We start from the raw sequence: 14891 nt of genomic DNA on the forward strand, positions 1-14891 counted from the left end.
GTCTGATGAAGACCGATGTTTAATGTGAAACTCCTTAATTCAGTAATTTTACCAGCTTTAATTACCAGATCAATATGTTTTGAAGAGGAGGGCACCCTGCAGATACTTTGGCCCCCGTTAAAAGCCCATTGAATGGTGGAATCGGCAGGAATCCTAACCTAAAGACAAGCTTAGCTCTTGGAAGCAGCTCGCAGCCCCGCCCCCGGACATGATATGTCAGCCAAAGAGCGTCAGGACGACAGACTGTGTTTTTAATGGTTTTAATCATCTAGACTTAAACAAAGATTAAAATTAAAATGCTTTAGTGCATTTACTGAACAATTACCATAAAATTTAACTAATGAACAGTCTGGTGTCTTCAGGCCTCCTTCATTATTGGGATACTTCTTAAACTGGCAGCATCTTACAATCAGAAATTGTGATCAATTTAAATATTCATCAATATAGCATCTGTAACATAAGTCATGTCATATCACCCAGCTCCAGCTGCCACAAATCAGCCCTGCAAACCAATGCCGTCTATCCTCCTTAATTTTATTATCCCAGTGTGTACGAGTCTGCAGATTGATACTGGATACTGAAATTGTATAGTCCAACATTTGTGCAGAAAAGTCTCATGTCATTACCCGACATCATTTCATCCAGCCATTCAGTCTGGCCTCTAGTTCGTCTGATTGGTCACACATCACATAATGAATCCACCAATTAGAGGTGCTGATGGGAAATCACTGCAGGTGTTAAGAGCTTGGCAGACCTTGAGTGAGGGTGCTACATCTGTAACAATTAACCCAACGCCAAGATTTGAATGGTTATAAAGTGATCAATGAGAAAGTCTCCAGTTGTAATGTCAGATCAATTCAAAGGTTATTTAGAAATATGAACCAACAGTCTTATTTCCTTTTCAGTAGTGAAATCTTGAGCATCCAGATCTGTGCTCTCTTCCATGAAAACACATTAAATTTCAAAACTCGTCATCCAGCGAGTGGTGACGAAGATGGCTCGGAGAACAGCCCCAACGGCTGCGTCTCAATGTGTCGGACATCAGGAGCATAATGAAAAGGCAGTCATGTGTGACACAGAGAGACAGGTCAGGAGAGACGTGCAGAGATTTAACACCAAAGCCGTCAGAGAGGAGCCTGCCTCTCCCATACACATGGATCAATAGAGATATGAGGAATGAGCCACAGGTAGGATGGATAGGAGGTTTAGGATGACCTGGATATAAATTGTTATCAGTCCCTGAACATGAGCAGTGAAGGTAGAAAGCTATTTCAGCAATCCTTCTTTTCTCTTCAGGACTGCTGAAGCGGATGTCGACGATGAACTGGGCAATTTCAATGTAAAATTTTCATTTCCCTTTTAGTTTTGATACCGAATCTTATATTTAACTGGGGCTTTGGGGGCTTTGTTGCCATGGAGACGGACAGCATCCAATGTCAGACATGGTAAATTTTGAACAGGAATGTGGTTACCCTGGAAACAGCCACATGAGTGAGCTGAAGCCTCCGAGGAAAGAAAAAAGAAAAAAGAAACAAAGACATTCGACAAGATCGAGACAGCAATGTGACATTCACAAGAATCCCTGAATGTCTCAACAGACCCTGTGGTTGATGAGGACGAACACTGAAGGATTGTGGGATTTGATCCAGAAATAGAGCTTCTTTTTATTGTTTTATTTGGTCTTGGCAAAGCTTTTCATTTCTTAGCTTTCTAACTGTAGGACGGTAAATAGGAAGGCTGGGAGATGAGATTTGAAGAAGTCTATCCTCATCACACATCCTGAGCCTAAACTCACTCAGAGCGCAAACATAATGAGGGATCAGCCGACCTCATCCGGCCTAGAGGTGGACAGTTTTCATTCCTGTTTATTTAACACTGAGAGGAAAGAGGCCTAAAACAACCCATAATTATAAACCAAATATAAGCTATGGATGACACGAGGGACTCCGGTTAATAATACTCAATAAGGTGAGAAAAGAAATGTTTCCTCGTCAAATAAACACCTCAGCAGCCAATGCTCAGATTATAACAGGGAGAACTCTCAGCAGGCGGATCTGTCACAGGTTACAGGTTTGATAAAGTGAACCAAACACGCAGAACAAAAACTCATTAGAATTCTTGGAGCCTAACAAATATATATGTTTGTCATTCGAATCAAACAAAGCTGAAGCCGAGCACTACAATTGCAGGTTTGGAACAAGTCAAGTGTACAATACTGACGGTAAAGTCTGAGTCCGAGGTAACTGCTCTTCTCACCAAAAAGGTACCCATTTAAAAATACAGCACACAGCATGACTGTCACAGTCTGTGAGGAGTAATGAGTGACTGCTGCAGACTGCGCAATAAAACTTTCATAGCTAATTCTTTGGGAACACGCCATAATGATACACAGTTATTGATCTGCAAGAGATATGGGTGCATGTCACTGAAGAGCTTAGAGTAGCATAATGCACAATGAGTAATGACTTTAATCAGACAACACTTACAAGCGTTCAGATAGCAATAAGCAGCAGCGTGACATTTTGTTAACTTGATGATATCTAATTTTTGCTTCCTATTTAAATAAGGATGGCTAATTGAGCCTTCGCTAAGTCCCACCTCCCTTGGTTACTGTTGCTGTAAGCTTTCGCACCGGCATGTCAATATTATGGCCTTTTCAACTGTAACAGTGAGCGATGTTCCAAGGGAAATAATAGCAAATTTCTGAAAACATAGTTCCCAAATATCAGAGAGAAGTAGACAGACAGGACTACATGACACATGAAAGCTAAAGTTACGGTTGCTAACGTAGGATTGGACAGCGGCCATTCAAGGGAGGAGTTTAGAGAAGGGCCAAATGCTCCATTCCTATACCCCCTTCCCACCTACATTTAGTGTGTTGACACAGGTTTCTCTGACCCGGGAAGACCTGCTTATAGATTCTGATTGTCTCTGTTCCCATAGCCAGTGAAGTATACTCCTTTAGGTCTCTTTTTTACTGCGTCACCGTCTGATGTCACAAGTGGGCCCGAAAAAGGGTTTGTAAACAGTGAAGATGTTACGTTGGTTAGGTCTTTATTGTATCTATTACTCAGTCGGTCTATTTATCAAACTCAGCGAGACAAATTTGGAAGATGTTCGAGCGCTGCTTGGACGGAGACGATGACAAGGAGTTGCAGAAGTTACCGGAAAGGGGGAGATTAGCGTGTCGACACAGGTTTGGTGTTCCCATCAATGCCGATCAGAGCCGAGGCAATAATTACCCAGGTCCACTGCTGTGTCATTTGACCCGGATCTGATTGTGGCCTTTGCCATTAAGCAAAAAAGCCGAATGTTAGCAGGGTTTTTGGACCAGTGGGAAAGCGGCTCTACATTCACCAAATTTACACAGCTGCAATTTTCCTCTGAAGTCTTGCACAGACTGGAAACCTCAAACATTGATCATCAGTCCTGGCAGTCGTTGCTTTTCAAATGTTCCCGTTCTATATAGGTTTTAAAGTATGTTTGGGTCCTTGTGTTCCTTTTGGTGAGTACACTTTAGGACTCCTCGAGTGACCTCAGTTTGTAAGTGGTGACAGACTACTGAAGTGTGTGTCAGACATTACTCACATCAGCAGTGTTTCCTGAAATGTGACAGTCAGCTGCGTGTGAATAATGCATTGAAGAATAAGAGATCCAGCTCACTGCATGATGGCTTCACAGAGCCACACACACCGACATGTTATTAATCTTTGCAGCAGAGTGGTTGTTGCATATAGAAAGGTATTAGGGAATGATTGAAGCTTTACTGTTCTAAACCGGTTTTACACACGTGAACAAGAATGTTTGTTCAACGTTGTCGTCTTGACTCGTGATCAATTTAACACATACTATTGTTACATTTGATGTGGCTAAGCTTTGACCAACCCAACCAAGTTAAGAGCCAAAATCTAGGCCAGTATAAACCAATATAGTGTATGTTTGAAAACTGTGAGAAAGTAACCCAATTTACACGTCACAAGTGAATCCACCCATCGCATTACAACAATAAATGAGATCAACTCTCTTGTCCTTCGACAACCAGACAAACAAACCAAAGACAGTTCAGCTATCTAACCCAGGTTGCATGCATTTCCTCTTACTAAACAAGCACAGGAAGGTCAGGAGTTCTGTAAGAATAATATTTGATTTGACTAAGAATCACAACTTCAACATTTTCAAATTAGAAAAAGGCAGAGAAGGATTGAGACTTTATAGGGGTGGGGGCCACATTTGACTGACAAGTTGCTACCTGTCAATCAGGATGAAGTTGCAGCAGTGAATATCGTTCATGAAGGTCACTTCTGGATTCAAAAAACAAAGATAGTCTTCCACTTATTATATACAGTCTATGCATAAAATACGTGTCATAAAGTTATTATTATTAGGAGTAGTATATATATATATATATATATATATATATATATATATATATATATATGTATTGTATTTTATTATATTATATCATATCAATATTATAATAGAAGGCTAAGTAGAAGTCTTTGCCCATGCAATTAGCAAAAGTCAGATCAGATTTTGTCATGAATGGGAACAATAATTCAAATGCACCCTTTCAAACACTCAGCCTTCAGCCCTCACTCGATGACTCAGACAACAACAAACAATGAAGTCACATCTCTTGTTCCGCTGCTGTGTGTCGTTTCAGTAGAACTCTGGAACAACTTAGTTAGTCGTTACTTGGGAGATTTTGAGCTCAAGTTTGGTATAGTCTTCAGAATCAGGCAGTCTCTCCCCCAATTTACAGCACACCAGCATAAAGCAATCTGATAATTGTTTGGAGAGAGATTGAGACAGTAAGCTTGTGCAGAATATAGACTCCAGACACAAGTCGGCCGGTCTGTACGGAACAAAACTGTGCAAGGTCGGCTGTGAAGTAGTGTGTAGTGAGTGGCATCGCGGGAGCCTAACGTCATATTATCTGGCGGTCATATCAGCAGACATATTAACATCAAAGCCTTTATTGACTGACACTGATGACATGGCAATATTTATCCCTTAAATTTTAATTACAGATGACCCAAAGAATACTTATTTCTTCCTAAATAATTACCAGCAAATATCAGAACAAGAACATGATGAGAATTGAACACAAATTCCTCACTGGTACGTCGCCCTGCTGAATCATATCAAAGCTCAGCTTTTCAGTAAATGTCATCTGTGCCGTCGCGGGACATGTTGATTATTCTCAGAGAACGCCAAAGGTAATCTTTCGACTTCAATGGGGTCTCCCAAGGTTTTCCTACTCATTTGCCTCCCAAAGGGTGCACTAATCTCAACAATAATCCAATCCAGATTACCGTTATCACATTTCCTTCTAAATCCTCTCATAATGCCAACCAGTTTTTCAAAACTCAGCCGGGAGTTAAGCTGGGGGGACTTTCATCTCTGCTTGATGTAACCATGTGAAGCGCGCTTCACTCAGCACTGCTCACTGGCTGTCCTTTCAGTGTCACCTGAGATAAACTGCACTCTGGTTTTTTAACCATGCAGCTTTGAAGGCAATCGATATCCTGTGATGTGCAAAAAAAGCCTGTTAAACATAGATCAGTTATCCTCACGTATACGCACAATGCAGCATCTGGGCCTGAAATTCTGTGCTTGCTAAAGAGGCGATGTACTTTACCCAAAGATATAACTCAACAGTGATGCTGTAGCAAACACATGGATGTTTGAAGAAATGCATTTGAAGCACTTCATTTTGTGGCCTGTCACTCCAACGTCTCACTACTCCTGTGGGCTGCAGGGATACAAGGCTTTGTCAGCTTCACCTTTTATTACATTTTGACTGCCTTTGATGGCAGAGCATGAACCTCCTCTTAGCTGTGGGCCAACTCATCTTTCAATGAAACCACTGAACATGACATGCGTTTGCAAATTTTACATTTTTGCCAAAAACTACTTCATGGGAGCGTGATTTCCAGGAACCTTTCATCCAGATGTCACAAGTGCAGTACACGGCTTCAGAGGACCACAGTGGTCATACATGCATCTGAGAACCCCTGAATCTGTGAGGATGTACCCAACATGTGCCATATCTATGGTACTGGGAGAAGATGTACTGGCACAGGAAAGCCGTGCGACAAACAGTTGCCGGGTCCATTGCAGGCTTGAACCTTTACAGGGAGAGATATCGCACTACAAATAGCTACAGCTGCACACGATTCCTGGTTTCAATGAGTGTAGTTGACAGGTCCTGTCAGGGATTACCATCCAAAACAAATTCATTTTTAACTGGCCTAGATCCTGCTGGCTGACATTTATGCATGATTAAACAGTCTGGTATGATGTTTCCTTGTTTACCTACTTTAAAAAGCCCCATAAAGTAGCAAATCAGTGTGTTTTAAGTTCTATTTATTCTATTAATCTAAATGTAAACCAGTGAGACTAAATCAAGAATGGCACACCGCTCCAAACTCTTACTTGAGAGGAATGTGTTTCTTGTGTTGGGAAACCATCAGGGTGCGCCTGTTCAAATTATGTGGACAAAGACTCTGTTGCAACAGTTTGCCTTATGACACAAAAGCTGACTTCTTATGTTGCCCTAGCATGCAGCAAACAGATTTACTATTCTTTTGGAACAATTTGCAGAACTAACATTGTGCTAGGAAGAAAGAGTCACCCTTTTTACTGCATTCAATTTCTAAGAGCTGGACAGCCAAAAGACGGCGCGCTTACTGAAGGGTCGAGAGAGCTTTTGTCTTCTCTGAGTGAAGCACAAATTCAATGACCGGCGTAGTCATAAAGTAGTTCTTTTATGGGGTCTAAGGGTTTTCTATTCATAGGAAGAGAAAATTGATGACTTCTAAGTAACTTGGCCTACTTGTCCATCTACAGTGTTCTTAACGGGCCGCATTATCAAACAAACATGATAATGTCGACTTAAAATGATTTTGTGCCATTGCAACATTTCAGCGTCCCTTCCCCCCCCACCCCCCACAACCTGCAAAGCCTCTGAGCTGGACAGCAGCTTGTGGTACATGACAACCTGTGTGCTCATGTCAATAAAGTGTTTGTGTTGACTTAAAAAGGGCCGGAGCAACTAAGACCATTAGAACAGACCATAGTCAGTGTTTAGTCAAGTATATGTCGACTTTATTCCATCACATGTAATATTACTAATGTTTCTCCAGAGTTGTTAATCTGACATTATTACACGGCTGTGTTAAATACGTGATTCTGATTGGTTAATTACGGAATTCCGAGGTCTGCTATGCCTTGATAGCACACCGTTGCTATAAAGAACCTGCCGTTGCTAGGCTTTAATCACACAATCCAGAGGACTAACTGTAATCATATCAATCTGCCGAAAGAAGTCCGGGAAATTTGACGTCGGTTTGTTTACAGAGGGAAAAAAAGGAAAGCGATGAAAACAGCGGAGAGAAAGCAACAAAGGTTAAACGATGCAGAAACTGAAGGCTACGACAGAGAGAGCCACAGAACTGAAGACAGCACATGAAGTAAACATTAAAAGGAACACAGTGTGGGATACGCCGATGTTTAAAGATGGTGAATGGAAAAGAAAATGTCAACTGACTGACAGCGATGAAAGACAGAAAACCTTCAGAGTGAGAAAAGACTCACTGTCAAGGTTTCATTCTGCTAGAACAACCTGCTTACTATAAATGATCCCTTACTTAGAAGAACCAATAAGTCAGCCAAACACTTAACTTTTTAATCTGCCACAAATTAAAAACATCTTCAAACTTTTTTTCTATTTTTACCTATTTAAAGCCACTATGCTTTCTTCATGACCATCCTACACGTTGCCTTCCTTATCTCACAGTAAAGCTTGATGACTCTTATCAACTGCTGAGCTTTACACTTGATCTTAGCTGCATGTGTAAGTGGTTTACAAAGAGTGGAGCTGTCCCTTAAACGTTTACAATTCATATCATCAGACCCCTGAGTCAATCTTTTTAGTTAAATTCAGTTCATTCATTGTTCACGAGGTTCCGGCACTTGTGGGGCTGCGAGCTAAGCTGCTGCCAGTACATTTATACTGTATGTGCTTGTTTGTAGGTTAGTATTCCTTCACTGTTCATCACTCAAAAACTAAAACCAGTAAGCAGATTTGTGTTAAAAGTCAGTGTTTCTCTGAAGCTTTCTGAGAGGGCTTTGGTGCTGCGTGCAAGTAACACAAACTTGAACTCACTATGCAGTAAAATGATGTTAAAAATGTTGGTGACGTCACCTGAAACACAGATAATGTAGTCAGCTGGAAAGGTTTAATGACAGCCGGCACATATGGAAAACTCTAAGCAACAAATAGTCGAAGCTTTGTATAACAGCCAACGTACATATTTGTGAATGGGGTACAGAGGCGATACCGGCTACACTGACAGCACTTCTTCAACACCAAGTCATTAAAACGGGTTAAGGCTGCTTAGATTTTAGTTTGATTGCTCATCAGGCTTTCTGGATTTTCATGTTAAGTATAAGCAAGTTTACATGTTGGAACGAAGAAGGAACCTGTCAGTCCTGTCTCTCAGTAAAAAAGCATCTGATGGCATTCATGTCAGAAAGATTGTAGCCAACGACAAATGTCAAAACTTCTCTCGATCAAACCAGGAATCCTGCCAATCAATTCCTCCCAATGCCAAAATATCAGGTATCAACAAGTTTCAGTTCTCATAATTATATTTCATTCCCAAAACTTTTAATGCAGCTGCCATTCATTTGTTTCTTGCCATACAAGAAAAAGGGCGACTATTTTAAGAACCTGATGTGAGGGTGAACATCATCTCGAACTATTTCAGAGCTAAAAGCTTAAATATAGTGGAAAAATGTAACAGATTCCTCAGCACTCTTGTAGCGCTCTGTGCAGAGTACAAAAGAGAGCTTTAAAACACTCACAGGAAGTGCACAGCTCCCAACAAGCACCATAAATAAAATGGTTACAGGCTTTACTAAAGGACATAAATTAGATGAGATTGAATGTGCAGGACGCTTAAATCAAAGACTAACCTATTGTTGTATCACTGAATCAGACCGTGGCCCCGGGAGATGTCCTGCCCTGAGTCCCCAGCTTTAGTTCTTGTAGAGGAATATGAGCATTTATTCATGCAGGTGAACTGTATGTGCAAGGTCATTACTGTCAGATATAAAGACACATCTACTTAATTTTTGCAAGAGCATTACTGCAAAAAAGAGACAGTAAATTAGATTCCTCTTTTACCGAGCAAAGAGTTCAAGCAATAAGCCTGGGTAAACTTACACATCCAACATGTCATTAAGATAACCGTTTCCCTGAGTAGTAGCTCTTGCTGTATGCAAAACATTCGTCAGCTAACAGTTCCTTTAGGTACACAGAGCCCTGTTCACCCAAATGTATGGAAATAAGGCATGCATCCACTTACAACAGATGGGACCAAGCATGCAGCAATCCACAAATGAGTTGGCCCTGAGTTTTTTCATGCAGGGCTAATGTGAAAATAAAAACAGCCTTTTTAACCTGACAATTATTTTTGTGATTCATGTTCTTTAACTTTTTTCCATTATTTGATAGAGACAGCTGAAGAGATGCAGGAACTAGGCGAGAGAGAGGGGATTACTTGCAGCAAAGGGCCTGGGTAGGAATCAAACCTGAGCTCTGCGTTAAAGGAGAAGTTCGGTATTTTTCGACACCCAAATTTGTAAAAAAAAAAAAATAGGGCCCAGGTTTAAAAATACCGAACTTCTCCTTTCAGGAATAAGCCTTTGTACATGCGGCCGCTCTACCAGGTGACCTATTGGTGGCCCCAGTGATTCATCATTTGCCCTATAAATTGCCTATTATTACTTCTCAGAGGCAAAGGTGGCTTCTTCAACTTTCTTGTTTCATCCAACCATCGGACAAAAACTCAAAGACATGGCAGCTGTCTCATGAGTCAGTGGTCATCCACTTAGCAGGTGGTAGGTGGTAGTTGGATCTCCCAGCTCTACCTGCCCACATATCATCGTGTTTCATTTCAGCGCTACAAAGGTCCTTTAATCATCCTCAAAAACTACCAAATCCACAATGTTAAGCCTTCTCTTTGACCAATACTACTTCACATTAAACCAAATAGCACCACTTCAAACATCTGCCTGACAGAACTTTCGCGAGACAGAAGAGAGGGGAGGCAACATGTGCAAAAACAGCACACATGGACGTCTGCGGGGAGCCAGCAACACAATAATAAACAGAATGAAGTCTGCGGGTCACTAACAGAGTTTATTGTGCATGGCTGAGCACCCCTCAGACAGACAGAGAAAACAAGCAGAAAGAAAAATAGGGACATGAAGATCTCTCTACATCTCCAAACACTCTCCATCTGTTGACTCTGTCTGGATTTCACCAATCTGAACATCTTTAAATAGAAAAGGGCCAGGTGTCTTCCTAATTTAAGGTACAATAATAGGATACAGAGACAATTCAAACGACAGAGCAGAAGGAGCCTGCTCATGCTGAATGGAGAGCTGTTCTTCACTATGCTGATAACCGGCGAGTGGGGTTAGAAAAACACATCTAATCGAAACGCATTACAGTTAATGACAACAGAAGGCAATGTGCAGGTCTGCTGACTATCGCCCTGTCCGATAAATGTCTGCTTTCAGCTGAGAGGAGAGCACAGAGGGGGTGGGGGGTGGGGGGAATAGTGAGTGAGAGGAGAGCCAGGAGGACTTGGTCAGCCTGGGGACATGGACAGTTAAACAGGGAGGACAGATCTAAGCTGAAATGTGGCTTTGTGGCTGCATCGTGTTCCTGAAAAATGTCCCCTGTAGTCACAACAAACAGAGGACAGTACACTGGGCTCCATTGACTGGCAACGGCAAAGGAAATGAAGCTGTATTAGGGAGGGGGTGAAGAGGTATCATCAGGAAGCATCTGGCATCCTCCATGTGGGTGCTGGGGATCATCCAGGTTCAAACGGACACTGCAGTATGTTTCCCCCTGTATTTCTGTCTATTTATCAACTGTTCTCTTGTTAAGATGATTGGAGGTTTTATCCTGCAATGCCCTCTATCTCGCTGTCTGCCCTTTGCTCACGGGTTATGTCTGTATCTGTGCTGTGGTGACAATGTATTGAAAGATGAAGTGGTCCAGAGGTCACTGCTGATAGATGTGGAGGATTACGTCTGCAAAGGACTTAAACACACGAAGAAAGCAAACTGGCAGTTTCACCCTCATATTACAGCTCTAAAAAAACACTTATTTTCCTTTTGGATCCATTTACCAATTATTTTTCAATTGACGTCTAATCATTTGATCCATAGCCCCAAAGTGGCATCTTGTGCGAGACCATCAGGCCAAAAGATATTAATTTACAAGGATGTAAAACAAAGAGAAGCAGAAAATCCTCACATTCTGAAGGTGGAAAAGGAGGTTTTCTTACTCTTGTTTAATAAGTTATAAGTAGTAGTACAAAAATTAACAGTAGAAAATCCAATTTGTTGACTATTTTTATGTCCTTTGATTAACCCTTACATCATCAAGCATGGACTGTCTGTCTTTACAGTCCTGATACTGAACAGCAACCATCAACCACAGCACATATTTTGCCTATTAAGCTTTTCTCTGGCCCTAAAGCACTTTAGCCTGATAAAGACTGTCCGATTGAGCAACAAATCTCACCACGGAGGAGGAATCTTATCTAGCAAAGATGGGGTTTCTGAGATGATAGATGAGAGTGCATTAACTCTCTCCTTATTACTCCTGAGTAATCAGTCCCTCTCTCCCTCTGGTTGTACTCCCCGGCACTCAGGTCACTGTCTAGGTCTACATGCTGTATCATGCACTTCAGACACAGCTGGGCCAGGATGATGTGAAGATGAGGGGCTGGATCAGACAGTGTGCAGAAGCACTACATTCAGCCTGTTGATTACAGGTTTGTCTACCGGTGGGACAAAGACAGAGGGCTCCTGTGGGGATAGCTGGGCTGTGATTAAGGAAGACTAAGTGGCACACATACGCGAACTGACACTGAAGCGTAACCTATAAGTCCTAGGTGATGTGTCATTAAGTCAGAAATGTCTGGCATATTTGGCAACATAAGAACATGCTAAACCAACCTATAGTGGGAGATCCGGTTCCCTGGAAACTGATTGAGACAGATAAGAAACAAAAAGTGTAAGGTGACCCTCTGCGAAGTTACCATGTGATCATTATACAGGTCAAATTACACACTGTGTACATTAAACCCCTTATTCCTCCTGGACAACAGCCAGGCAACAGGTCAGGATTCAGGATCTTGCTCAAGGATACTTCAGTTAAGTTGATGTTTGCCAACTTGAGTAGTTTGAGGAGGAGCCCTTTAGCTGGAGGATACTCTGACAGCAATACCAGCATACCAAAACAACAATGTTGAATCTGGAACTGAAGCCGACTGCCCCTTTTTACATCATGCAAGGGCTTGTAGGAGCCATAAACAAATTAAAAGGAGGAAATCCACACCTTTACAACACAACCACAGAGTAGTTTACATCAGCATCTCCACCTCTACTACAGATACTTTATGTATTATATCTTCTTCATTTCCTAAAACAGAGAAGCTTCTGCCTAATCCCAAACCAGTTTTTACTGACATCTCCCTGAGCCACGAGGAGATCATAGGAAATAAACCCAGTGATGCCAGTGACATAACTGACCTATATCTAAACTTTTTTATCTGACAGCTGAGGCCACGGACTGAAATCCCTAATCCACAATGTCAGTGTGCACAAGTAAATAGCAGATGGGAGCACAAAGCGAGGGGACACATTCTTGAATAATACTTACTCAAAGGTGAAGAAAAGTCCACAAGTCACTAGAATGAGGACAAGGGTGAGGTAGAAAACCCCTGTCTGCTTGGCCATCATAATCCTCCCATCGCAGAAAAATTTATTCCGACCAGGGAAGGACTCCCACTTCTTCTTCTTTGGGGTCCTTTTCTTGTAAGGGGTCTCCATTGGTGTGGAGCTGCGAGTGCTTATTTGGCTGTACTCGCACTCTCTCATGGACTCAGATACCCCGAGATGCATCAATTGCTGCTTAAAATCCCCACAGCTGAATAAATCCCGGGGCAGATGTGCCTCTGTGAAGAGAATAAACCAGTTCAGTCTTTGGGGTAAGTGTAGAAAGATAAAAGTTTGTGAAAAGTGCACTTCCTGTTATTAACAATATCTAGCTAACCCTTCATACTGTAGCGATTTCAAAGGTATGTGTTTCACCAGCACTATGTAGGAAGACACAGGGGAATTCTCTTTGGTTAAGGCTCATTTAAAGCCCCTATGAGGAGTTTTTTTCTGGTTATTAAACAGACTGAAATTATGATTACTCTATATGACCTACAAAATCAAACCAGACCATCAGCAACAAGATTGATTATTTCTGTATAGTTATTTTCAATGCATGAAACCACTGGCGGGGGGTAGGTGTCAGACTAAGCGATTAACTGCAAGCTACCTTTGTTTACATTTTCCAAGGCAAAAAACTAAAGTGAGTGACATGTGACTGTTACAGAAAGCAGGATGAGGTTTTTTGGTTATAAACCACCACTTCTGTATGCACAGGACAAGTTCAGCAAAGAGATAAGAGGCACTGCTTTGTCCACTGGAGTCGCCACAATCAACATAAACAACAAGGTCCTCACAGGAGCTTTAATGACTGTAAATGACGCCATTGAGAAGTCTTGTATTAGATAATCAACAGCTGGATTATGAGAACAGAAAGACACTCTCCCTAACGGTTTACACAAAAACATTATTTCAAATTAAATCCAAAACGTCCTTAAACGTAACAGAATCAATATTCAACATTTGACAATTAACAACAAACCTCAACAATTAAAACGGCAGGACTTTTCTTAACCAAATGACTAATAGTAATAACTAGTTTCTTAGAAACGCGGAGCATGGTGGGACATAGAGCGTAGCACGTCGCTACAATACATGTCGGTAGCTTATTAAAACATAACTAACTTAGACCTTTATAAACTCAGGAAAGCTACAACTAAAGTCAGACATGTTTGGCTGAACTCGCGCTAGCTAACTTGGCAAATAACTTCACTAGAAGCTCCCACATACCAAAGCTTGACGTTAAAAGCGCCTGTTGTTAGCAAGCAACCTGGTTAGCATTTGGATCTAAAGTGCGGCTAAAGCTAACCAGCTATGACTGGTAACTTAATGTCAGCACGCTGGACAAGTTGTGTTATTAAGCTCGCTTTCCACTCACTTCACACAAATAACTACACGCTTTGTTTTGGCTGTTTTACTTTCAGCTCTCTCCCTCGGTAGGAGCTAACGTGAAGGTTTGAGTGTGAGCAGCGTTGTCAGACACATAACGTTGCAGACACCCGGGCTCCACACCCCGGCTGTGTGTCTCTGCTCTGCCCGCCTGTGTGACAGCTGAAGCGCCGCCTTACCGGAGCGAAGTACCGCTGCTCGTCGTGCTGGGGTGTTGTCACGTAGCTGCTCCTTTCGTTATCCAGGTTTGTTCCGAGCCGACGACAAAGCGAAGAACAGCATTTTTAGAAGTTTAAGGGTGAAAAAATAGTTTGAAATTGCTCCCCTTGTCGCCGGAGAACTTGGTTTAAAAAAGGGAAGGGGAATCCAGAGAAAGACCACACGACGGGGTGCACTCAGACGAGCTCCAGCATCCTCACAGAGACACTACGAGACGAGTCTTTGCGCACAACACGAACCAAGCGGGACCTCACAGCCATATGTCCGACCGTTTCATCAGAAATCACCAGAAACCTTCACCATTCATCCGCCTTTTCGGGAAAAGTTGCAGCATTCCCCAAGACGCGTGCAGGCAGGCCAGTCGACAACCCTCCGTGCACATTGTGTCCCTGTCTAACACACCGAACTGCTGCCACCCTCGCAAACAACAAACATCAACATGGGAGCAGAGCAGAGCTTCCCAGCCTGCTCCT

At 42.1% G+C, this 14891-nt stretch overlaps 1 protein-coding gene across 1 annotated transcript in view; it reads right to left on the reverse strand.

The window, feature by feature from the left end:
• LOC138591516 (palmitoyltransferase ZDHHC14-like) overlaps nucleotides 1-14891 on the reverse strand; it is a 60642-nt gene extending 45751 nt beyond the window's left edge. Inside the window, exons 1-2 of the mRNA XM_069662140.1 lie at nucleotides 14379-14891; nucleotides 12755-13049 (exon numbers count right to left, since the gene is read on the reverse strand). Of these exons, the coding sequence (XP_069518241.1) occupies nucleotides 12755-12996 (242 nt within the window). The 5' untranslated portion in view covers nucleotides 12997-13049; nucleotides 14379-14891. The remainder of the gene's footprint in view (nucleotides 1-12754; nucleotides 13050-14378) is intronic.

This window comes from Semicossyphus pulcher, unplaced genomic scaffold (genome assembly GCF_022749685.1).
Source record: "Semicossyphus pulcher isolate SPU_LCO1_2020_fin unplaced genomic scaffold, fSemPul1.0.p SCAF_14, whole genome shotgun sequence".
In the NCBI taxonomy this organism is placed as follows: domain Eukaryota; kingdom Metazoa; phylum Chordata; class Actinopteri; order Labriformes; family Labridae; genus Semicossyphus; species Semicossyphus pulcher.